At 48.5% G+C, this 27,126-nt stretch overlaps 1 protein-coding gene across 1 annotated transcript in view; it reads right to left on the bottom strand.

Moving 5' to 3' along the window:
- LOC144821564 (dedicator of cytokinesis protein 2-like) overlaps positions 1 to 27,126 on the bottom strand; it is a 3,201,295-nt gene that overhangs the window by 2,221,238 nt on the left and 952,931 nt on the right. Inside the window, exon 26 of the mRNA XM_078678750.1 lies at positions 11,903 to 12,030. Coding sequence (XP_078534876.1) covers positions 11,903 to 12,030 — 128 coding nt within the window. The remainder of the gene's footprint in view (positions 1 to 11,902; positions 12,031 to 27,126) is intronic.

Below are 27,126 nucleotides of genomic sequence, written 5' to 3'. Positions count from 1 at the left end.
CACAGGAGTTGTTTGACAACCTCGCCCACTTCTTCCACGACAAGATCACAACCATATTGTTAGACGGGGACCCTGAGGGTCGGCCGGACACCGAGGGAGAGATCCCCGAGGGGGACCGTCTCCGGCGATCGTACAGACAAGTTACCTCCCTCCCCACAAACAGGCACCACACCAAGTCGAGTTCAAGGCTTTATATAGGGTTCTTAAGGCAAGGATATCAGCGATACAGGAGATCTTGGACCCGGGGGTCCTCTCACTTCTAGTCTCGGTAGGGAAAGGGGGTAGCGGGACAGTCTTGGTACCGGATCGGTACAGGTAGTGGTAACAGGCGAGCTCACAATCCTCGAGCTGGAGTGTCTGGGGATCGGGCCGCGGCAGCGCCAGCAGGCCAAGGTGATAGTCTCTTAAAGCAGCGGGCCGCGGCAGCGCCAGCAGGCCAAGACGATGGTTTCACGAGGCAGGGGCCGCGGCAGCGCCAGCAGGCCAAGACGATGATTTCACGAGGCAGAGGGCCGCGGCAGCGCCAGCAGGCCAAGACGATGGTTTCACGAGGCAGAGGGCCGCGGCAGCGCCAGCAGGCCAAGACGATGGTTTCACGAGGCAGAGGGCCGCGGCAGCGCCAGCAGGCCAAGACGATGGTTTCACGAGGCAGAGGGCCGCGGCAGCGCCAGCAGGCCAAGTCACGGATGAGTTCTTCTCGGGTCTCTCGACTCCAGGATACAACTGCCTTCCTGGTCTGGTCCTGCCCCAGTTATAGGTCTGGTCCCCTTTGATGTCCGGACCCTCGCGCCTGGGGGGCCGGGAGGTCCGGGATGAGGGAGTCCAGACACCCAGCATGGGGGTGGAGCCAGCGCCCAGGCGGCCGGGGGTGATCGACACCTGGCGGAGGAGAGCCGTTGACGATTCCTTTCTCCCATTGACTCGCCAAGTGGTCACTCTGCCTCCCGGGGGGAGGTTGGTGCCTCGATGTCGGGCCCGGCCGGGCCCGGGGTGAGGGTCGAGTTGAGGCCACGCGGCCTCGTGCTGTAGTGGTCCAAGATGGTGGCTGGGCCGAGGCCGTGGTGTGGATGGTGACCCGGGCCAGCTGGGTTCGGAGCTGGTGTCTTGTGGGTGAGGAATTGCAGGGTGCTTCGGGTGGTCGTCGGGGACTCTGGCTGGGGGATGCAGGGGGAGCCAGGGTCCAGGTCCCATTGTGGGGAGGGGGCAGCCCGACCATGCGGCCTGTCCAACATGCGTCCCCCCCAGCTGAAGGCGGGGAGAGTCAGCCATCTTCCTGGGGACTCTCCTCGCTGAGGCGGAAAAAGCGTGACAGGCCGTCGGCGTTGGCGTGGTCCTGGCCTGGACGATGTTCCACCGTGAAGTCCATCCCCTGCAGGGAGATGGACCAGCGCAACAGCTTCGGGTTCTCCCCCCGCATTTGCATCAGCCATTGCAGGGGTCGGTGGTCTGTTTGCACCCGGAAGTGGGTGCCGAAGAGGTATGGCCGGAGCTTCTTGAGTGCCCAGACTACGGCGAAGGCCTCCCTCTCAATGGTGCTCCAGCGCTGTTCTCGGGGCAAGAGGCGTCTGCTGATGAAGACCACCGGATGGTCGACCCCTTCGGCGTTGAGTTGGGAGAGGACGGCCCCCACACCATGATCGGAGGCGTCCGTTTGCACAAGGAATTCCCGGCTGTAGTCGGGAGCCTGGAGCACGGGGGCCGTGCACATGGCGGTCTTTAGCTTCTCGAAGGCTGATTGGCAGTCCGGGGTCCAGTTGACGGCTTTGGGGCTCTTTTTGGAGGTGAGCTCTGTGAGGGGCCCCACGATGCTGCCATAGTCCTTCACGAACCGCCGGTAGTATCCGGTGAGCCCCAGGAAGGCCCGGACCTCCGTTTGGCTCGTCGGGGGTTGCCAGGCCTGGATGGCAGCAATCTTGAGTTGGAGAGGGGCCACCAGCCCGCTTCCCACTTGGTGTCCCAGGTAGGTCACGGACCCTTGGCCAACTTGGCACTTGCTGGCCTTGATGGTGAGCCCTGCTTGCTGGAGGGCGTGTAGAACCTCCCGCAGGTGGCGGAGGTGGTCGGTCCACTGGTGGCTGTACACAGCAATGTCGTCCAGGTAGGCGGCGCTGAAGTCTTCCAGGCCCGCCAGTACCTGGTTTACCAGCCGTTGGAACGTTGCCGGGGCGTTTTTCATGCCGAAGGGCATGACTTTAAAGTGGTAGTGCCCGTCTGGGGTAGAGAAGGCGGATCGTTCTTGGGCCCTAGGGGTGAGGCCGATCTGCCAGTAGCCCGCTGTTAGGTCGAAGATGCTCAGGTAGCGGGCGGCCCCCATCCGGTCAATTAGCTCGTCTGCCCGGGGGATGGGATGAGCGTCGGTCCGGGTAACTGCATTCAGCCCTCGATAGTCCACGCAGAACCAGAGCTCAGGGGCAACGCCCGGGGCAGCTGCCTTGGGAACCAGGACGACTGGGCTCGCCCAGGGACTGTCTGAGGGTTCGATCACTCCTAGGGTCAGCATCTTGGACACCTCGGTCTGGATGCAGGCTCGTACCCGGTCTGGTACGCGGTATGCCCGGTGTCGAATAGGAGGGCTGTCCCCGGTGTCCACATCGTGGAGGCACCAGGGGGTGACTCCGGGGGTGAGGGAGAACAGGGAGGCGAACTGCCTCAGGAGCGTTTGGCAGTCTTGGCGTTGCTCCGGGGACAGGGCCTCGGAGAGCTGGACCCCTTCCACCGAGCCATCCTGCTCGAGGGCCCTCAGTAAGTCTGGAAGGGGTTCGGAGTCTTCTTCTGTCCCAGTATCGGTAGCCATCAGGAGGCTGAGTTCGGATCGCACAAAATGGGGTTTGAGCCTGTTGGCATGGAGGACCCGTAGGGGGTTCCGGGCAGTCTCCATGTCGATTAAATAGGTGACGGGCCCCTTGCGTTCGATTACCTTGAAGGGCCCGGACCATCTGTCTTGGAGGGCACAGGGCTCAACCGGGGACATCACCCAGACCTGTTGTCCAGGTTCGAACTCAATGGAGGACGTGTGCTGATCGTACCACCTCTTCATGTCCTCCTGACTGGCCTCGAGGTTGGCTTTGGCGGTGTCTCGGAACCGCCGGGTCTGGTTGCGGAGAGCCAGGAGATATCGGTAGATGTCCGGGGGAGTTTTCTGGGGAGGCTGCTCCCAACCTTCCTTGACTAGGCTGAGGGGGCCCCGGACGGGGTGCCCGTACAGTAGTTCAAAGGGGCTGAAGCCGAGGGACTTCTGCGGGACCTCCCGATAGGCAAACAGGAGGCATGGAAGCAGTACGTCCCACTGGCGTCGAAGGGGTTCTTCTAGACCCATAATCATCCCCTTGAGGGTGCGGTTGAATCTCTCGACCAGTCCGTTTCCTTGCGGGTGATAGGGGGTCGTGAATTTGTAGGTGACCCCGCATTGCTGCCAGAGGGACTTCATATATCTGGAGATAAAGTTCGTGCCCCTGTCACTGACGACCTCTCGGGGGAACCCCACCCGGGAGAAGATCCCCATCAGGGCCCGGCCCACCACGGGGGCCGTCACAGTCCGAAGGGGGATGGCTTCGGGATAGCGGGTGGCGTGGTCTACCAGGACCAGGATGAACCGGTGTCCTTGGGCTGTTCGAGGGTCGAGGGGCCCCACAATGTCTATTCCTACTCGTTCAAACGGGGTGGTGACGACAGGAAAGGGTTGTAATGGTGCTTTGATTTTTCGGCCACTTTTCCCGCTGGCCTGGCAGGTGGGGCAGGCCTTGCAGTGGTTGGTGACATCCTTCCGCATGTGGGGCCAGAAAAAATGGGTCACCAGGCGGTCGTAGGTTTTATCCTGCCCCAGGTGTCCGGCAAGGGGGACATCGTGGGCTAAGTTCAGGAGGAAGTCTCGGAAGCGAAGGGGCACCACCAGCACCCGACTGGCCCCTAGTTCTGCAACTTTCTGCTCGCTGTAGAGCAGGTCTTGGTCCCAGTAGATCCAGTGGGCCCCCGAGGTCTCCCCGGCGCTCTGGGCCAGGGCTTGCTGCCGGAGTCCTTCGAGAGAGGGACAGGTTTTCTGTTCGGCCCGGAATTGTTCCTGCGTGGGGCCTCCCTCCTGCCGCCATTGTGCCAGGTCAGGGACGTCCCGAAGCTGGTCGGATCCTTCTTCGGTTTGGGTCAATGGACTGGCTTCTGGGGCGGCCTCCTCGGGGATGAGCGCGGGAGGAGGTTCTGGCCACTCGGGCTCTTCTGGGCTGGGGACCGCGCGGGCGGTCATGGACCGGGTCGTGACGCAGACCCATTCGGGGAGGCCAAGCATCCCCAGGCGCTCCCTCCGTTCGACAGCTGCCCAGGGAGAGCTTTCAAGGTCGTTTCCTAGGAGGCAGTCCACGGGGGCATCATCGCGGACAGTTACTTTTAACATCCCTGTTACTCCCCCCCACTCGAAGGGGACGCAGGCCATGTGGCATAGGCTTTCGGAATTGTCGGCTGATCGGACAGGGCAAAGAATGTTCGGCAAGATTTGGTCTGGAGTGACGAGGTGGCGTCGGACCGCCGTTACACTGGCCCCGGTGTCGCGGAGGGCTTCCGCCCGGCGGCCATTAATGTTGACCCATTGACCGTACTTCTGGGTGTTGGCGGGAAGGGGGGCCCGCGGAATCATGTCTCTCTCCCCTAAGCAGACCAGTGCCATGGCGGCGGGTGCCCATTCAGAGGGATCGGTCTCGTACTCTTCCTGGTCTTCCGGGATTAGTTCTTCCCCTAGGGCCGCCGCTGCAACTTGGCGGGGGGTAGTGTTCGGGTTCTTTGGGCAATTGGGATCACTTGCGTAGTGGCCGGGTCGCTGGCACCTGTGGCACGTAATGTTGGCCCGGAAACCGGCCCGGACGGCAGGGCTTCCTCGGCCAACCGGGGTCGAGGGGTTTCTGGGGGGTGACGAGGGGCCGGGGTCTCTCCCCCGACCCTGACTTCCTCCTCCCCCTCGGGGGCGATACGGTCTGGATAATTCGCTGGGTGCGTTCCTGCCAACTCGGGTGCTTTCCCACCGGTCGGCTTCGACGGCTAGTTGTCGAGGGTCGGTTAGCTTACTGTCCAGGAGGTGTTGCCGGAGCTCCACGAAGCAGTTGTTCGACAGGTGCTCCCATACGATAAGGTCAAAGAGTTGTTCGTAGGTGGTTACTTTGTTGCCCTTGATCCACCCCTCGAAGGCTCGGCTAAAAAAGTTCACGTACTCCACCCAAGTTGTACCCGGAATCCGTTTGCAGTCGCGGAACCGTTGGCGGTACATCTCCGGTGTGAGCCCGTATCGAGTGAGGAGGGCGGCCTTCATGTGGTCGTAGGAGGTCATCAGCTGGTCCGGGAGTTGTAGCAGGGCGTCCCGCCCTTCGTTGACAAACCTCCCCCATAAACCGGCCCCCCAATCGCTTCGGGGAATCCGGTGGGAGGTCATTGCCACCTCATAGGCTTTAAACCACTGCTGTATATCATCGTTCTTGTGGTATTCCCGGATGACATCTTTGGGGATGTGAACCTTGGGTTCGGTCGAGGCAGACGGGGTCGGTCGTTCGGGGAGCCCAAGGTCTTTATTCTGTTTCTGGACCTCCAGTGCTTTGAGATTGCGCTCATGTTCGTACTCTAGTCTCTTTTCCTCTAGCTCCCTCTGTCTTTGCTTGTCTTCCCGCTCTTCCCTGAGCCGTAAGTGTTCCAGGGTTATTTTTTGTTCTGCCAGCTTGAGTTCCCCATCCAAGCGAAGTCGGGCAAGTTCTAATTCGTGGAGTCTGGTTTTTTCTCTTTCTCGGATCTCTTCCAGGGAGAGATCCGCTCTTTCTTTAGTTGGTGCGGGGCTCGTCTCGGTTGTTTGTGTTCGGGGTACGGCCGTACCCGTTTCCGCCCAAGCTTCTAGGGCTCGTTTGAAGTCTTCCTTTGTGCTAAGACCTGTGGTTGGAAGTCCAAGTTCTATGCAATATTGCTTCAGTTCCCGGTGGTTGTAGTCTTCCAATTTTTCCATCTGAAATTTCTCCGTTGTTCCGCTCTCTATTGACATGGTTGTTGTGTGTGGTGGGGCGAGTGACTTTCTGTACGATTATGCGTAGGTTCGGATCCCGTCGCTGGCCACCAATGTTAGACGGGGACCCTGAGGGTCGGCCGGACACCGAGGGAGAGATCCCCGAGGGGGACCGTCTCCGGCGATCGTACAGACAAGTTACCTCCCTCCCCACAAACAGGCACCACACCAAGTCGAGTTCAAGGCTTTATATAGGGTTCTTAAGGCAAGGATATCAGCGATACAGGAGATCTTGGACCCGGGGGTCCTCTCACTTCTAGTCTCGGTAGGGAAAGGGGGTAGCGGGACAGTCTTGGTACCGGATCGGTACAGGTAGTGGTAACAGGCGAGCTCACAATCCTCGAGCTGGAGTGTCTGGGGATCGGGCCGCAGCAGCGCCAGCAGGCCAAGGTGATAGTCTCTTAAAGCAGCGGGCCGCGGCAGCGCCAGCAGGCCAAGACGATGGTTTCACGAGGCAGGGGCCGCGGCAGCGCCAGCAGGCCAAGACGATGGTTTCACGAGGCAGAGGGCCGCGGCAGCGCCAGCAGGCCAAGACGATGGTTTCACGAGGCAGAGGGCCGCGGCAGCGCCAGCAGGCCAAGACGATGGTTTCACGAGGCAGAGGGCCGCGGCAGCGCCAGCAGGCCAAGACGATGGTTTCACGAGGCAGAGGGCCGCGGCAGCGCCAGCAGGCCAAGTCACGGATGAGTTCTTCTCGGGTCTCTCGACTCCAGGATACAACTGCCTTCCTGGTCTGGTCCTGCCCCAGTTATAGGTCTGGTCCCCTTTGATGTCCGGACCCTCGCGCCTGGGGGGCCGGGAGGTCCGGGATGAGGGAGTCCAGACACCCAGCATGGGGGTGGAGCCAGCGCCCAGGCGGCCGGGGGTGATCGACACCTGGCGGAGGAGAGCCGTTGACGATTCCTTTCTCCCATTGACTCGCCAAGTGGTCACTCTGCCTCCCGGGGGGAGGTTGGTGCCTCGATGTCGGGCCCGGCCGGGCCCGGGGTGAGGGTCGAGTTGAGGCCACGCGGCCTCGTGCTGTAGTGGTCCAAGATGGTGGCTGGGCCGAGGCCGTGGTGTGGATGGTGACCCGGGCCAGCTGGGTTCGGAGCTGGTGTCTTGTGGGTGAGGAATTGCAGGGTGCTTCGGGTGGTCGTCGGGGACTCTGGCTGGGGGATGCAGGGGGAGCCAGGGTCCAGGTCCCATTGTGGGGAGGGGGCAGCCCGACCATGCGGCCTGTCCAACACATATACAGAAACTTCAAACCCCAACCAACAGATTTCCTCGACAGATATGCCACCACTGTAATCAACGCGCAGCATACTCAACACCCTACTCAACACCTATATCACCACTGAAACATTTCCATATGCCTGGAAACATCCCAAAATGCGGACCACTACTCAAAAAACACTCTGCCGACCCCAGCGAAAACAAAAACTACTGGCCAGTCTCACTGCTCTCATTACTAGCGAAGGTACTGGAAAAGAACATAAACAATCAACTTAAGACATACCTGGAGCAGAACCAACTATAATCAAAGCACCTGGACCGCCCTCATCGCAGCCACCGCCAATATCCAAACCCTCCTTCAGCGAGGAAAAACAGCAGCTTTGATCATTCTTGACCTCTTGGCAGCCTTTGACACTGTATCCCATCACACACTGATCGAAAGACTCCACCACATCGGCATCCAAGGAGACGCGCTCAGATGGATCACCTCCTTCCTCACCAGAAGAACTCAGAATATCCACCTCTCACCTTTCACCTCCCAACCCAAAGAGATCACCCACACTCTTCGATACATATATAACTCCCCTGACTAACATAGTCAGATCCCACACTTTACAACATAATTTCATATGTAGACAACACCCAACTCATCCTCTCACTCACTGACGACCCCACCACCACCAGAACCAACTCCCACAGATGCATGATAAACATCACTGACTGGATAAAGAACAACTCCCTGCAGATGAACACAGACAAGAAGGAAGTACTGATCTTTGGCAACAGCAGCAACACATGGAACGACTCTTAGTGGCCATCAGACCTCGGACCCACACCCACTCCCTCCGACCACGCCAGAATCCTCGGAATCATCATTGACAACAAGCTCATCATGAAATCTCAGATCAACACCATCCCCTCCACCTGCTTTCTCACTCTGCGCAAGCTATGTAAGAGCTTCAAGGGGCTACCTCTACACACGAGATGCACCGTGACGCAAGCCCTCATCACTAGCAAACTGGACTTCGACAAAGCCCTCTAAGTAGGAATCGCCGCACACCTTCTACAGAGACTTCAGACCATACAGAACGCCGCAGCCAGACTCATCCTCAGACATCCCAATATGTATAGAAGAGATGCCAATTCAAGCTGCTGACTCATGCACATAAGGCTCTACACAACCAAGGACCCGCCGACATTAACCACTGCCTTAACTTCCACCAGCCATCAAGAAGACTATGCTACGTCTCCCTTTCACTTGCCCATAATCCCTGCATCTACCGAAGCAGATGTTGAGGACTCTCCTTCTCCCAAATGACAGCAGAAGCCTGGAACAGCCTCCTCCCCGCACCTCCGGACCATCACCTCACTTCTGGAATTCTGAATGGCCCCCAAAACCTGGCTGATCGAATAAGTCTCTGGGGTCTGCAGTCACCTGGATACCCTGTGGGGTGATTAGCCGCGCTTTATAAATCTAGATTGATTGAGATTGCCTGGCGGCCTTTGCTGGGCTGGGTTATGATTTGGTCGTAGGAGGAGCATGGTTTGAATCGGTTATTTATGAGGGACCGCATGTCACTCAACCGAGTCAAAAAAGTTTAATGGCTCAGGTAGGTAAGGGACTCTCTCCCCATGGGGGTTTATAAATGGGTAAGGGACCTTTTTATGTAAAGGGCAACATTACTTAAAGAAGAGATGGTCGAAACCATCATTTAAGAAATATGTCTCGGCAAGTGCTACGCTGGATATAGAGCCATATCTAACCTTTGTAAAAAAAGAATAGGGATATATCTGCTTGCAAGACTCAGATTGAACCTGCTTCATCACAAGGTTGTTAAAATCCCTGGGCCCCCAGGAAGTGACAAAAAATCCGGCCAGGACAGCATACACTTTATGACGGTTTGCACTTTTTATAGGGAACCCAGGAGAGCCTTTATCGCACCAATACTAAAAGGAAAAGGGGCAATATTATAGAGAAAGGACGATACATTATCGCCGCTTTTATCGGCTGGAAACTGCTGCTAAAGCGGCGATAATGGGCTCGATAATATATCCTTGTGAATTCCCAAAGAAGCCCAGGTTAACTCCAGAACCTGGGCTTCTATGGGAATTCATAAGGGCTTATTATCAAGCCCGTTATCGCCGCTTTAGCAGCAGTTTCCTGTCGATAAAAGCGGCGATAATGTATCGCCCTTTCTTGATAATATGGCCCAAGGTTTTTTACAAGTTCGCCCTGCTTTTTTATATTTACAGACGCTACCGCACGAGTTTGTGGTTGCAAATGTTGTTTGTTTTTTAAGAGCTGTAGTCTCTATACGGACATTCGGGATGAGTAATTATACATTTTTAGAAGCTGTATAGCCACTTTCTTCCGGTGTAATATTTTTATGTACTGGTTTTTATGGATTTTGCTTTTATGTACTGTTTTTATATATTGCTATTGTCTTTTTATGTTTTTCTAACACAAACTGAATAAAGAATTTGATTGTGATTGATCGTCACTCGACAGGGGGCGCTGCTGCCGCCTCTGCATACCGAGCAATCACCCTCTGCATCCTTTGAAACTGAGGAACGCCCCTTTATCGCTGTCTGATCGACACTCGTAAAAGGATCTCATGACCAGGTCTGTTTGTACAACAACAAAAGGGAGTCACGCGCACTCTTCCAGCGGTGCCCACTGACGAGGGTCACACAACAGACAATTGTCAATTGTAGCGCTTTGAGCGGTGGGCGATGGTGCTAAGGCGCACTGTGCATTTATGCAGACTTGCTCACAACGTGGGTTGTGTATCGAGCAGCGCATTTCTGATCACGGCACACTCGTGATTTATTTGCGGAGATCACTAGGGCCCGGGGCCTTCGGGGAGCTTGTGCAGTGTGTGTGTTTTTTATTGTTTAACAAAGCCCTTCCTTTTGTTAGCCTTGGGTCTCGCGAGCCCTGCATACTGAGCGGCGGCGGCAGCAGCTTGCATTATGCGCGAGCCCTCGCCGCGCCTGCTAAAGAGAAGCTTTAAAGCGGAGTTTCATTAGAAACTCAATTTTTACTTCCCTGAATCCGTGCGGAGGAGAGAGTGTTTTTATCGCGGTGTAAATCAGCCGGGCTCGCCTTCTGTGCGGTGTCTGAGCCGCGGCGAGGAAAAGGGGGGAGATTCATCAAAAGGAGGTGGCGAAGAGGCCCGAAGACTCTGCAACATCTGCACGAGAGATCTGAGGGGCGCACGAGGACGCCCATCTGTATGCAGGGAGATCAGAGAGGGAGGGGGAGGCAGAGAGACAGGAGAGCACAGACCCAAGGGGCCATTAATGAGGGAAAAACAAGAAAGTGACAAGGTATTATGAAAGTGCTTCAGATCCAGGGGGGCAGGGGGGGGGCTGGTGAAGATGCCTGCCCCTTACTCATGGGTCCCCAGGTCTAGGTACTGCAGCGCTGTGCCCTGAGAGGCCAAGGAACCCCCAGCAGGACTGTGACTCCCGGGGCACAGAGAGGCCAAGCAGCCAAGGCTTACGATCAGCAGACTTCAGAACCCAGGAACACGTGACCTCATGCTGCGCCTTTACAAAGTCTTGCCAGGCTGGACTGAGGGCTTCCAGAAGCCAGGACCTTCCACATAACATGTCTGATCTAACCCTGGGCGTAGCACTACGCTTCGTAGTTTGCGAAGTTTGCGCTACTTCGCACTACGCGAATTGCACGTAGCACAGTGCAAACACTGATAGCTAGCATAGCGGTCATTTTTTGCTTGCTCGCGGTCCTCAACGTCTACCGCGAGCAAGCAAAATGACATCCCCGCGAGATTTTTTCCTCGTTCACGATCAGCAACATCAAGTTGCCAATCGAGAGCGTGGAAAATAAACCTCCCGGCGAGATTCTCAACGCGGGGAGGTCAGGTTTCTCATTGCGAGTGGTCGCGTATGCTCGCGATGAGAAACTACCAGTCCGCGTTGAGAAATCTGCTGCTCGAGTAGAAATCTACTTGAGCGGCAGAAAACGACCGCTTGCACTGTGCAAGATGCAGTTTGCACTGATTGCACAGTGCGGAGAAGCATCCGGCACTGTGCAATCAGTGCGAACAGCATTTTGCACAGTGCACTACGCAGTTCGCGTAGCCATGCGTAGCTCGCATAGTGCGAAGTGCACTTTGCATAGCTACACGTAGCGCTACTACGTGAACTACGCCCGGGATTAGTCTGATCCCAACATTGCCAGCAGGACACAGACTAGAGATAGGGGAAAATCCTTGGGTGGACAGACTGGAGGAGATTCAACCCTCCTCCCCCCATACACACAGAGTCAACCTGGAGGTCCACACAGCCGAGGAGCAGCAGAAGTGGCTCAAGAAATTTCTTAAGCACAGCGCGGAGCAGTGAACTACTAGCCACAGGTCAGAGACTGCAGAGCCAAACTCTGCAAGAGGCTGGGGGCTGTTTTCTACAACTCAACGACAAAGAAACTGTGCTGGTATGTCCTTGTGTAGATGGGTTTTCCACATACTGGATACACTTAAACACTTAAAAAAATATATAATATCTACTGTTGATAAGATATGAAGAAAAACCTGGGTGCCTTTGTTAGTTAAAAACGAAACTATCAGCTAGGCCAATAGAAACACACATTGTTAAAAGGTAGGTTTATGATTGGTCGGTTTTAATGAAAGGCGGTACCTTCTCAGCCTTGTAGAGAACTTCCAGGATGTGGCTGAGCAGCTCGACGCAGGCCTCCTCCTCCTCGCCCTTCTCCATCAGCTCCTTCATTATGTCCAACATCAGATGGAGGAGGACGTCGCGACACTCTGCGGAGAGAACAGACCATGAGCGGCTTCCTTCTTAAGGCGCATTTATGACAGGTGCGGTGTGGTTCACGTAGAACACCGGGGCACTCGGTGAGATACGGGCGAGCACCGGTGGTCGCTACAGTTAGCACATCATTAGCGGCATATTAGTGTAGGGTAGCACAGCACGGCACCTCGCTACACTGCCCTACGCCAAAGTGAAAGGACAGGAATGCACCGTATTTATGGATTACGGCTCATTCCTGTCCTCTCTTCCTGCGCTGGTGCTGTTTCGGCAGCCTAGAGCCAACGAATACAACCTTTCACCATGGTGCAAGGGTGCCTGTGTTGTCGGCAGGATTGTTTTTGTGCCGCAAGGGACACCTTCCCACACAAAAAAAAATCCTAAAAGGCATTTTCCTTTTTCTGTGTGTGCTGCAGGATGCACATAGAAAGATGAAAATATGAGGAGAAATAAAGATATTTCTCTTCGTTATGCCTCACCTCGGGATTCGTAAGGATTTGGCGCTTCCCCAAGTTTTTTTTTTAAAGCAATTTTATTTATTGGCATTTAGCACAACATTACATTGATCTTTTTTCTGAAAACAAAGAAGGGAACCCACAAGGTAAATAAGCACCTTGGGTAGCAATCATATATTTAGAACAATGGTCCTTATAATGTACAAATAGTGAGAATAGATAAATATAGGCTGGAATCAGTGCTATGTTAGAAGTGTTGAGCCCGGACATTCAATTTAATCAACCAATAAATTCAGAGTCATTCTGTGAACAACACAACAATATAGTGGGACACAATCTTGTATCCTAGAAAATTACATGACATTTACAAAACAAGGAAGACATTTCAGGCAAGAAAAGGGTAGCTTGTCGAATGTAGATTATAGCAAGCGTAGTACAAACAGAAAATGCACTTTTTTAAATCTCAGTGGATTCATGTGCATGCTGTTTACATGGCTCGACGACGTTTCGATCCTTTCACAACAATACTAGGATCATCATCAGGACAGAAATTAGTACAAGCCTAACATATGTTAAAAATGGTTCTCTAGAAACGCCTCTAGCAGTGGAGGAGTGGCAAGCCCGCTGTGCATTAACTGATCTTCTCACAGCCAATGGGAATTTACGTATCATTAATTATAAATATTTGCACCAGACTTACCACACTCCATTCCACTTACACAAACATGGGCTGTGTATAGACGCAAAATGTAAACGAAGTAGGAGTGACCAAGCTGATTTTGGACATCTAGCTTGGTATTGTAGTAAAGTGAAACTCTACTGGGAGCAGGTGTGTCCAGCTGCTAAATGTAATCCTAAATTGTAAACTAGATTGCACGCCACAATTATGTTTGCTGGGTCATTTGACCCATTTAAAATCTACCAAGAAAAAATTGGCCGCCATAATGTTGCTCTTGGCAAAACGAAGAGTGGCCATGCATTGGGACAGCAGGAAGGCACATACTGTATCTTGTTGGATACTGGACTCTATTGTGAAGAAAACTTTTTGTTATATGCAGAAGAGCTGCCCACAACTGCCAAACCTTCTAATTTCTGGGAGCCTGTTACCAGCTAGTTACCGTGACCATCCCGACCTACTTAAACCTGTTGCATAATAGTTACATGTGTTGGTATTCTGTGTCATTGCTGAGAAGTTTAATTTCTATGCTAAATGCCACTAAGTGCTGTGCTGTATACAGTTATTATCTGAATGATGTATAATGTAAGATAGACTTGATATTGTATTCGAACATGGTTTGTTCCATTTGCAGAAAAACGTATAAATAAAAAAACAAATGGTTCTCCAATGTTGAGCCGGCAGAGGCAACGGTTCCCGGTAATTGGCCAATTGTTCTTGGCGGGAAACATCACTTACAACGCAACTTTTACCACGCAGTGCCTTTACATCGCAACCATTACAACGCAAACCATTACAACGCATTGCGCTGGGGGGCGCTCTAGGATAGGGAATAGGTTAATTTACTATCCAATAACCTTCCCTAGTGTCCACGGGGACTGGAGTTGGAATAGTAAATTAAACTATTCACTATCCAGCGCCCAAAAGCACTATGCGTTGTAATGGTATGCGTTGTAAAAACCGCGTTGTAAAAGCATGCGATGTAAAAGCATGCGTTGTAATGTCGTACATCCGTTCTTGGCAGTATGTTGCATCTTGTAGCCATAGTGTGACCTTGACAGCAGCTTTCTTGCCCCAATATTCAGCCAGTTGGCGCTTATCCAATATTAGGGGTATAGCGGTTAGGCGGCAGGTCTTTAACACAGCCAAGGAGGCTAACTATCGGTGTTTGAGGAATATGGTGACCAGTGATCTGTTGAAGTGTGGAATGTACATCACGTCAATAGTCCGCAATTCTTGGACATTCCCAGGATAAATGTGAAAATGAGGCCTAAAGTGATGAACATCTTTCACAGCGCGCCTCTTCCCTTAACCCCATACGGTGAGGTTGGATGGGCGTACGGTATAATCTAAAGTGTACGAGGCACAGTCTATAGTTGGGTGAAAGGGCTGTAGTTTGTTCCAAGCAATATGTCCATTGCTCAGAGGATATAGGTGGATCCTTGTCCAGCCTCCATTTGGCATGAGCTTTAGGAGTGCACATGGGTGCCTTATTATGCATAACAGTATAGAATCTAGTGACAAGCTTGCGATGTGAAGTGTTCGTCAGTATGTGTTCTCGGGTATGTAGTATTGGTAGGGGCTTGGCAAGGTGTCATGACTCGCTCGACAGGTGGCACCGAGTTGATGATATACAAGTATATCCATCGTAGTGGGACACAGAGTGTCTTTCGGTGCGGGTGGTGGAATGAATTGGCCATCTGTGTATAAAACAGCAAATGTGAACTGGCGTCTATTATACGTTCATGAGATCATATCATCATGCTGTAGTGCTGGCACCATGGGGTTGTGTACTGAGGAGATGGACGGAGCATATATCCAAATTAGATTTGCACGTCTTCGCAAACCGCCCCGCGCTCATCTAACACAGTCGACAGTGTCGGTTCCAGTACGTGTGAATTTGTATGTTTGGTACAGCGCAGTGGGGAGCGGGAGCGGGAAGGTCAAGTCAGCCTCTACCACTGCGTGTGGCTGAAATTGATAGGATATAGCTAACAATGTCAATATTGGGCCTGGGCGCACCATGCGTATCATGCCATGTCAGGTGCATTGAGACTACCCTGTAGCACAGCGTTTCCCTGGCTATCCTAGACTGTTTCCTGCTCATCCAACGGTATCATGTTCAACACCAGGTTTTTAAAGAACTGCTGGGTAAGCGGCATGGGGAGATTCAGGAAAATATATAGGAATTTAGGCAACACCACCATGTTGGCAATCTCTAATCATCCAGATAGCAAATGGGGGAGCCAATTCCATGTTGGGAGACTTTCTTCCACCCAGGACATCGCCCTACTATAATTGGCCTGCCATTGTGTGCCCATATAGCGGTTGAGCCATATGCCTAGATATCGCACCGGTTCCGTTGCCCATTCCAGTGAGAATTCAGAGTTGAATCGCGTTGTGCTGTCTGTGAGGAGGGAAGATAACAGATTTAGCCCAATTTAATGTTATACCAGACATACCCCGAAACAAAATGACCTCCCGAATGATGGGATTGAGATGGTCTTGAGGATTTGTAAAGTATATCGCAATATTGCCCACGTCCATAGACATTAATATTGCCCTTGCTCGGAATTTGAGCCCCCTGTGAGCATGATGCTGATGCAGACGAACCGCCAGGGGTTCCATGTCTACGGTGAACAAAATCAGGGATCAAAGACACCCCTGTCGGGTGCCAAGTTTAATTGGGAACGAATTAGATAACATTCCATTCACACGTAATATAGCAGTTGGGGAGGTGTACAATAGCTGAGGTTCACAAAAGGTGGGCTCAGGCCGAGATGTCGAAGAGGAGTGAACAGGAAAGGCCATTCCAAAGAATCAATTGCCTTATTGGCACCTTGAGGGTGGTGATCGCTGCTAGGTTTGGATCCACACCATGCATGACCGCAAACAATGTACGGAGGTTGTGTGCGGTAAACCGGTTGGGCACAAAGCTGGACTGATCTGTTCGGACCATGTCTGGAAGAAGTGGCGCGAGGCAGTTATCGATAAGTTTGGCCAATATTTTGTTGTCCACATTTATGATAGATAATGGCCTATACGAATTGCATTGATTTGTGGGTTTACCAGGCTTCAGTATGGTAATAACTGCCTCGCAACGTGTCAGAGGCAGTTCATTTGCCTCCACAGAGGCCTGATACATGAATAAAAGATGGCGGTGGTGCTTCCCCAAGTTTATATGATTTTAAAATCTGGAACAGCATCAAAATCCATGGGTGTTGCGTGGAAACACCTACCACCACATCCATGGAATGCCTGCTGAGCGAAGAGAAATGCGATTTGTGCTGCATCTCCATACTCAAGATTCATAAGATCACTCTAGCCAATCAGGGTGGCTTTGCATGGTTTCATAAATCTGATTCAGAGTCCTGCGTCACGCATGTGCCACTTTCCATGGTGTAAAAGGGATGCAGGGCTCTCATAAAAAAATCTTTAGTCTGGACGTAAAGTGACATATGAGACTTCCTGCAGAACTACACACTTCAAAATACTTTGATACATGAAGTCCAACTCCAGCATCCTTTACTTATGCAGACAAAGACCCACACACAAGGATTCAACAACACTGGCACCTCCGGGTCTTGAGAGAAATACAGACAATAGTAGCACACAACACAGAGGTGCAGGAATAACTTCAACGGCAGTGCAAGGAACCCAACTCTTCCTTCTGCCCCACTTCATCCAACAGGTTTCCACCAATGTCACTCAAGGAGGAGGTGGGTCCCTCCCCTTCGCTCCCACCCTCACCAGTCCTCCACTATCAATCCTGCACTCAAGATCCATTACAGTGGGCAGCATTGACAATGTGCAATTCCTTGATATTACACCATCAGGGTTTCTTGGAAGTAGCGTGCATGAAGGTTGCCGCCTTGTGAACAGTTAAATGGTCGAATTAGGTGATGGGGCCAGACGTTTGTAAGTTCACCCAGGTGATGGCAAAGGAGAGACACAATGGAACCGAATCACAAAGGTAAACTTACACTTTTGTGCAAGTTTACTTCATTTCAGTATTAGACCAAAAGTCTAACTTTACTAGTTTTCGGAATTCACAAAGGTAATTTGCTATTAGTAAAGATACACGTTTGGTCTAAGTTTACCTTTGTGAATACTAAAAAGTAGTAAAGTTACACAAAAGTGTACGTTTTCCTTTGTGAATCAGGCCCAATAGTCCCTCCAGAGCCACTGTGAGATGTACTCTTCAGGGGCGGTGAGCTATAAGGCTGGGAGAGCTGTGGGTGGGCTTAAGAACCTTGAAAATCAATCTTTAAAGTATAAGCTGGTGTCTGTATTGAACTGCCTCTTACAAAGAGAAGACCTTGAGTGAACATAGAAAGAGTAGGTAGCCATCTGGGGTAACTGCACCAGAGGCAGGAATAGAAGGCTGGGAGCGCTGTGGATGGGCTCAATCGCCTCAAAAATCAATTTTCAAAGTAAATGTTGGTGTCTATATTCCACTTCCTCTTAAAAAGAGAAGAATTTGAGTGATAATATAAAGAGTAGGTAGCCGGGTGAGATAACTGCACCAGAGGCATATTCAGCTGTGCATACCTCCAGTGCCTGCTGGTTGCTTCAAGCCACAGTCATCTTGCAGGTGGCTGATAAAATATCCACAAAATCGGTGAGTTTATTCCTTCTACGAAAGATACATGGGCAGATGGCTAGTGCTCCTGCCAAGGATCAGGAATAGGGGGGCATATTATCAAGATGTGCGTTAAAAGACCCACATCGCACATTTCCCTATCGCTGGCTATCGCCGGATTTTATCGCCGTGATAGCGCGGTATTATCAATGCGCAACACGTAGGCGATATTAAATCCGGCGATAGTCGGCGATAGGGAACATTAGCGCGTGAAAACAAGCGTTGTTGTCACGCGCTAATGTGTGCCTTGATAATATGGGGGGGTGGATTCAGCTTTATGATCCACACCCCCATGTTATCTATGCCTAACACCTGATCAAAGCAGGCGTTGGGAGACCTGCGATAAACGAGTTTATCGCAGGTCTGCCTCTCCCAACGTCTGCCTTGATAATACGGTGTTACCACCTCCAACCACATTCTCCATGTGGTTGGACGTGGGAACGCCCACCCTGCATCCCATTAGCGTTATCTATCGCCCCCAGCGCGAGGGCGATAGATAAAGTCAGGAATACGTCTCTAACTCCGGTTAGAGACGTATTGAGAATAGTGCGATAATTAATAAATGCGTTAGCGACTTTAAAATGTCGCTAACGCTTTTATCGCGGGCTTGATAATATGCCCGAGGGATCCATCAAGGAACAAAGGAAGCCCAGGCAGGAAAGCTTCCATGGAGAGGAACTTGTACCTGAGAAGTGGTTTGGGGGAACTAGTGGGTCTTGCTGGGGAGAAGCGCTTAGCACACATGCGACCGAATCAGCAAGGACCCTTCCCGAAACCAACAATAATTTGCGGCGCGTACCGATCCGTGAGGGGGGATCACATCTAATCACCGTTGTCAGATCGAGGAGGTGCTCTGAATAATTTGTGCAAGCCAGGTGGTATGTACAAATCAGCATGCCTCACCCTGCCAATTGCCCAGCTGCTCACCGTAATGCTGGCGCTGCCAGGCTCATGCGGCTCAGCCGTTACGGTGCCAGCAGTTTTTAAAGAACAGCACATGGTCCGACAGTGACTGCGGTATGGTGGGTCATCAATTATTTAAATTTGGGTTATGAGTGTAAGAATGATTCCTAAATGCAAAGTGGTACTTTCGGCATAGTTCAAGGTGCTAGATTGGTGTGACGTTGGCAGTTCAGTTCTGATATTGCCTGCCCACCATATGTTAACACATAGGGGCATATTATCAAAAACGGAGTTAAGATTATCGGCACTTTAGCGGCAGGAAACTGCCGCTAAAGTGGCGATAAGGGGCTTGATAATATGCCCTTGTGAATTCCCATAGAAGCCCAGGTTCTTGATAATATGGCCCTAAGTCTTTCAACCATGCCAATCATTCATGCCGTATAACAGCGCAGCACCCACTATCGCGTTTACGATGATGAACTGCCAAGAATCAGTTGGACCTTCCTAAAAGCAACTGTTCAAAATGACACCATTTCAGAATCTTAATTATACCCAAAGTAAGAATCTGCCCTGGGAAGAATTATCAGACATTACATGATGACTAACGCATAAACATAGTCTATCAACTATGCCAACTCTTTGGTCATCACTATACTTCTACAAATAGCATCTTCTACCTGCCCGCATCACCGGGGCATGGATGACGGAGCCAGCACAAGTTGCAAACAGGAACTCACAAAGGTATTGTTTCTTAGACGGGAGGACACGGTACGCTACTGCGCGCCACAATGGTAAAGCTTCAATCCCTTTACTTCCCTCTACTTGCCTTCCACAGAAAGTGTCCGACCTCCCGTCCCACCCGACAGAGCAGTGTCATCTCCCAAATGAGGTAGCATTTTCACTAGGGGTGGGCGAAATTTGCGTAATCTCAGCGGACACGCAGAAATTACGTGAGCATGCGGAATTGCTTTTTCGCAATGCTTTTTTACTGCTCGCAATCCCTGTTTGCGTGCTCGGGGGGAAATATCTCGTGAATATGCATTTTGAGAACGCGAACAAGCAAAAAATTTCGCAAAGTCGCGGAACGCAGAATTTTGGGCGTTCTCCGCGGAACGTGAAATACCCAAATTCCGGGAACAGAACGGAATTTACCGCCCAGGCCTAATTTTCATCATTCTAAATATGCCGAGTGGCTCTTAATGCGCTCCACGTGCTCTAACTTGTATTTATTCTTCCTCCTTTTCAACGGCACTCGCACACTAATCAGTCCTGCACTCGATTAACGCATTGATTACAGCAACGCTCAGATGTGATATTCTTCCTCTCTTGGCATTACTCAAAGGGCCATATCATCAAGAACGGTGATAACATTATTGCTGCTTTAGTGGCACGAAACTGCCGCTAAAGCGCCGATAAGGGGATTGATACTATGCCCTAGAGAATTCCAATAGAAGCCCAGGTTCTGGTGGGAAGGACATCAAACCTGAGCTTCTATGGGAATTTTCAAGGGCATATGATCAAGCCCCTTATCGCCACTTTAGCGGCAGTTTCCTGCTGCTAAAGCGGCGGTAATGTTATAGCCGTTCTTGATAATATGGCCCAGAGACTCTGTAGTTATTAAGAGATAACTGTAAGCATCAAGTTTGACAGAAATGAGATCACAATAGATCCTTAATTGCTGTATTGTTCTTCTTTACGGTCTTTTTTATTTTTCCAGTTGTAGACACAATTCATCGTTAACTCATAAGTGAGCGAACAGGCTCACTTAAGAAGAAGGGTAAGTGCACTACTAACTCCGGCACGTTACTACATAGTAGCATACAACTACATGGTCCTGAAAAAAGCCTGCTGACCCGACTGGGCACCATGGGCTGAAACATGTCGACCAGCTATGATCTTCACAGAATTGTTATAAAACATTCACATAAAATACTTAACATAGTCAGAATTTTTTTTTTAACTTCAATCAATCCACAAGACTCACATTTATGTTATAAATATACATCCATATAAAAAAAATAAGTGTCCAACATGAAATTGCATCCGCATAGGGGATTGAAGCTTGTCCTTATATTTTTCATGAGTCCAAAAAGTGGCTCTATGTAGTTGCGGGACACTGTTCCACCCTCAGCGGTGACTTTAAGAGGCTTTAATTTCCTTAAATCCAGTCCTCTGGCTTCTATTAGCCGTTATGTGCGTGTATCCTCGACCTCACCGATGGGTTACAACTTTCTTTGGGCCTAGCAATTATTTATGAAGGTCTCCCTCTAGGCGCTCAAGTTGACAAAGTGAACATTACGTGAAAACAAAGAAGAAATGATATGTCACATTTCTGAGGACCAGCCTCATCATTTAAAACGCTTAATGGAGTCAGGAGAAGCCCTAACAACCCTGGATTTACATATCAGTCTTGCTGTGGTGTAGATTGTGTGAGCAGTGTGGTCATTATTGTAATGTGGTACCTGCTTGGTCTGTCCCCAGGATGATGTGTTCAACCTGAAGTGATAATCATGGGTCAACTCAACACCATCTATAGACATTCAGTAGCCTCCTTGCGTATTAGCTCATATCTGCGCTCCTTTATTGGTCAGTGTGTGGCTTTGAAATATCTCCACCGCTGTGTGTTAGCAGCCTCCAAAGTAGGGTAAACAAAAACACTGATACAATGACCATAAGGGAATGTTACAAATACTTAACGTTTTGAAACCGCCCACTGGCTCTTGTGCCTACCTGGTATCGGCAGCCATGTGACTCGCCGGAACGGCGGTCTTAGGTGCGAGGAAACCAGTTTCAAGGTCGGAGTACGATGAATTTCATCACTTTTTCAGACACCTCATCGTACTCTGATAGTTCGAGTGACTGAAAACCATCTACAAGTGATGCCTCCAACCAACCGGGTACTTTCTTAGTCCTAGGCTGAGGAAGGGGGCGTGGAAGAAACAGAGGAAGGCGATGGTTCAACCAGAACAAGAACACACGAGAAATCACGACAAGAAGACAAACCTACAGATGGGGGGTACCAGAATTGACCTGCAAATATAATCTATGAATAAAGATCACTGGATCGTGAAGAAACCAGCCATTTGAGCAACATACCACAAGATTGAGAGACTATGGAATATTCTCAAAGCAAACGGCATAGGCCCCATGAGGTCCCCATGGAGTACATACTGGAATTTGCCAAGGTATGCCTGAAGTACATTTTCTTCCATTTTAACAAGTTATATTACCTCCAACCCAAGGGACAGCCCAGGGCTGTCCCTTCGGGCTGGATATGGCCAATAAGTTTATGGCTATATATGAAGAGATATGGATTCTGAACAACAACCCATTCAGACAGCACATCACCGCCTGGAAGCGATATATCGACAATATATTAATGATACGGGAGGGTCCAGAAGAACAGATCATGGTTCACTGACAAAATATCGCCTCTGGAAATATCGCCATACCAAAATATCATCACGTAAATATCGTTGTCAAAAAAGTCGTCATCCCGTATTTATAATCTAAATGACAAAAAAATTGAATTAAAAATATCATTGTCATTAATACCATTGTACAAAATAGCGTTTCAAAAAACATATGTATAAATATAAATAATAAACATTAAATATATTAAAAGTAACACTAATATAATGCAAATTAAAAATATTTGATGTATTTTGAGAAAATATAACTACTATTTAAAAAAAACCACACATATATAGTAATCTATATATTTAGTTAGCAATATATAATTGAGAATATTATTAAACTAATATTTTCAATTTACATTTTTAATTTACAAAATATTTTAAATTTAATAAATAAACAATTCTTTTTGGATATATCCAATAACATAATAACAGTAAAAAAAATACTAATGTATTTACGATTAAACAAAGTAAACAAACAAACTATCAATTTACTTAAAAGTAACTATTATTATTATTATTATGATTATTATTATGATTAATAATGATAATAATAATAATATTAACTCGTTCGATGCTCATGACGGAACCCAGCTGTCATGAGCCGCGGGTGGCCTCTGCACATGACGGCTGGGTTTCGTCACGACCACGCCCGCGATTGGAATGTCCAGCACCGGGCTGGAGTTCCTGCTGCAGCCAAGGCATTAATAATATTAATAATAATAATAAAAAATATAACATTTATTATTAATTGTAAATATTATATTTTAACATACACAAAAACGTAATAATTCTATTTTAAATAAAGTAAACTAAACAATAACATTCTATAAATAATACACAGACTATCCCCACTACAATTTATACAACAGTAGGAAAAAGGCTTGACTCAGTAAGGGTAAAATTTACTATTCCCACTACAGTCTAAGCAACAGTAGGGAAAGTGTTTGTTTACGTAGGGGTAAATATAACATTAGGGGTAAATATAACATTAGGGGTCAATATAACATTAGGGAAAGTGTTGAATAGCAGATGGGTAAAATGTACTTTTCCCACTCTAATAAGTGCAACAGTAGAGAAAGTGTTGGATTGCGCAGGGGAAAACTTTACTATTCCCACTCCAGTAGGTGCAACAGTAGGGAAAGTGTTAGATTGTCGAGGGGTAAAATGTACTGTTCTTACTCCAGTCAATACAACAGTAGAGAAAGTATTGGATTGCAAGAGGTAGCGCTTACTATTCATACTCCAGGCAATGCAACAGTAGGGAAAGCGTTGGATAGCGTAGGGGTAAAAATTACTATTCCCACTCTAGAGGGTGCAACAGTAGGGAAAGTGTTGGATAGTGTAGGGGTAAACATTACTATTTCCACTCCAGAGAGTGCAACAGTAGGGAAAGTGTTGTATAGCGTAGGGGTAAAAATTACTATTTTCACTCCAGTCAGTAAAACGGTAGGGAAAGTGTTGGATTGGCAAGGGATAAAATGTACTATTCCCACTCCAGTCAGTGAAACAGTTGGGATAGTGTTGGATTGCTGAGGGGTAAAATTACTATACCCACTCCAGACAATGCAATCCCTATGCCCCTACAAAACATACAACCTGCAGCTAAAATTTAACATTTATAAAAATGTATAACACAATTCGCATTATTAATAATCAATTACTTACTTAAAATTAATTCAGAATTAAATATTACTTAAATTTAAACAAATTTATTTTTCACCCTACACCCCTCCAGAACCCACAACCCGCACATGAAATTTAACTCCGATTTTTTTTAATCACTCTATTAACATAAATATTAAAAGATGCAGTATTAAATACTAATTAAACATTAGCAAGTAATTAATTATAATTAATTTACTTCCTACTCAATACCCTTACAAAACCCACAACCCACACCTAAAATGTAACATATATATTTTGTATTACACAATCAACATAATTATCAATTAAATAATGATTTATTAAAAATGACTTATTAATTATAATTATAGTTCATTTACTTCCCACCCTATACCCCTACAAAATACAAAACCCACACATAAAGTTTAATTTAAAAAAAGAATTACACAATTAACATAATTAATTATGAATTCTATCATTCATATTAATTAAAAATTCATTATAAATACACGACTTCCCACCCTGTCCCCCATAACCCACTCCAGTACTAAAAATCAGAGCAATTTATGAAACTAAATTTAAAAACTACTAAAAATGTAACAACTATATTAAAAAACATACAATAATTATACAAAACATTCATTACATATACATTTAAAACATAAACTAAAATACACAACAATACTTGAAAAACAATATTATACACAAAAACATTTTTGTAAAAAATATTAATGATTTTGTTATTTTCAAAATCGATATTCTGAATTTAATATCGATATTCTTGACAGCGATATTCTTGCAGACAATATTTCTATATCAAGATATTTTAGACCTGATATTTAGTATGACAATATTTTGGTTTATTTTGTCTGAATACTGAGATCACAAACTTTGTGAATGGACTCAACTCAAGAAGTCCAGATGCTCATTTCTCAATTGCTTCTAATAAGAAGGAGATCCAAACCCTGGATATCACAATACACCATGAAAATGTAAATGTCAGCATTTGTAAAGCGCACAGCTGCCTCCGACGGATGTGTCCCTGCGCTGGGGGCCGTCGGGAAGATTAAGCAAGCTATTGCCCAGAGTCACATGGTGCCGGGCTAACCTGCCACCGGAGCCGGGGATCGTACCAAGAACCCTGTGGTCCGGAGTCAGGCACCCTGGCTGCTGCGCCACACCTCTTCCCCAATAACACAGTGTAACCTTGTTGCATACCAATGATTGAGAAAAACTCCACAACTCCAGCTTCCACCAGAGGAGCCTGAGGGATAATATAACATATAGTCAGTTCCTCTGCATAAGGAGAAATTGCAGGAAGAAGTAAGACTATTTCAGGAATGCTGAGAACCTCTTTGTGAAACTTCAGCAAATGGACTACCTAAAAAATCAATGGGGAAAAAGGCTATGAAACGTGCATGGTTCATACAGAGAGAGAATCTGTTCCAGCCAGGCACTACCACTATCCACAAAGAAGGGGAGAGTGTCAATATATTATAGAACTCCTCCACCCCAAACCCCCAAGGCAAAGTATACACACAAGAAGGGGTGGAGAGATTAAAGTACACGTGTAACAACACGGGACAGAAAGAAATACATCAGTTTTGAAAAACTGCCCTCACTCACACACAGAAGTGTGTGACATGCTTCATCATCGGGTCTGCTAACAAAACGCCCTGGTGTAGCCACACTCAGGGCCGAGCATAAGGGAGGGGGTAAAAACTAAAAATGAGAGACCACAAGACAGAACACAATTACAAATACAATACATACAGTGATAGATCAGTGAATATCGCCCTGTGATTGGGACTAGTGATACGACAAAGCGCAGTTAATGGGAATGTGCTCTTAAACTGGTTTGAGGATACCACTCAAACCTTTATTTATGGGTTCCACAATCAGGATTAAAAGAAAATAGGATGGGTCGTGTTTGATAGAGACAATTAGGTTCTCAAAACACCCCTCCTGGTACTGCTTGTGCCAACATGTTTCGACCGACTTACTGCGCCTCAGAGGTCACCCCGGTCTTCTTCGGGACGTATGTCGTTCTTAGTCCTGATATTGGCCCAACCGCAATTCGGTCACTGTGCCAAAATAAAGTATTCTAAAGTGATCATAACTTGATCGTCACGTGCGGAGGAGGTTCCCAACGACACGGAAAACAAATACTGCAAAAAAAATCATAATATATATGTTTACATTTACGTGCCAGAAAGAGAAGTCCCCTCTCAAGTATCCATATTAATTGTGTCAACATGTGCCCATTCTATAGTTACTTGTAGCGATTATTATCCACTACATGACCCTGGTGGTGATCACATTTATCGCCAGGCACTAACCAAGAAACCAATCCAATGGTTTGGGTCACAACCTTCTCAAGAGAGACCTTTCTAATATAGAACTCGATCAGAAACGATGGAAGGATTATTTTGTTACAGGACCCCAACAATTCAAAGAACTGCCAATGTTCACACTGAAACGAAACCAAAACATACAGGATATTCTCGTCAGATCTAACACTGCACTGAAAACCCAGACCCCAATTCTAGGTACCTTTCTGAAGCTTCCCTAGTGAGAGGCCACCACAGATGAAAGATTAAACACTTATGGGTCGATTACGATGTCATTTGGAAAGCATTCCGACCGAATCGGTTTGAGAATGGATTCCGATCGAATCGGAGTCTGACAGACCAATTACGGTGGTTTCAAACACTGTTTGGTCGGACTCTCTTTGACTTAAATGGGAGCCTGTGTTCCGATCTACAAAACAGGCTCACATTGAAGAAAAGGGAGTGTGTGGAAAATTGTGCACTCTGTGGCTGGCACCCTATGGTGCCTGTCACACTGCATGCCTGGAAATGGGGGACCCAAGGGTACCCTCATATCCCCCATTCGGAGACCCCGAAGTGAAGTGGGGCCTGCTACAGACCCCCAAAGTCAGAATCCGACAGCCGATCAGTGTCAGAGCAACTAATTCGGAAAGGCTGTCCGAATGTGACTTCGTAATGGCTTGTTCAGAAACGCATTCCATAGACCTCTACAATTCAGCTCCGACCGACTTGGTTACTCCGAATGCCATTCGGAACCAAGTTCGAAAGCCGGAATGGTTTCCAACCATCGCAGTCGGTCGTTTGGAAAAGTGTGTGAATCGGTCGGAAAGACGGGTTCTGAATCGGATTCGGACAAACCGAATGTCATTTGGAGCCTTTCCTAGCGACATCGTAATCAATCTCTTAAAATTCACTAACTGCAATACAAAAAATGTGGTGTACTATATCCCTGTGAGAAAGAATATATAGACAAAGACCAAAAAGAAATAAAGAAGCCCATGGTTCAGCACAAATCAGGTTTCCACAGTAAAATAATGCACGCTC

Source organism: Lissotriton helveticus, chromosome 2_2 (assembly GCF_964261635.1).
Source record: "Lissotriton helveticus chromosome 2_2, aLisHel1.1, whole genome shotgun sequence".
NCBI classification, from domain to species: Eukaryota; Metazoa; Chordata; class Amphibia; order Caudata; family Salamandridae; genus Lissotriton; species Lissotriton helveticus.
This window is presented reverse-complemented; position numbering and strand designations above follow the sequence as displayed.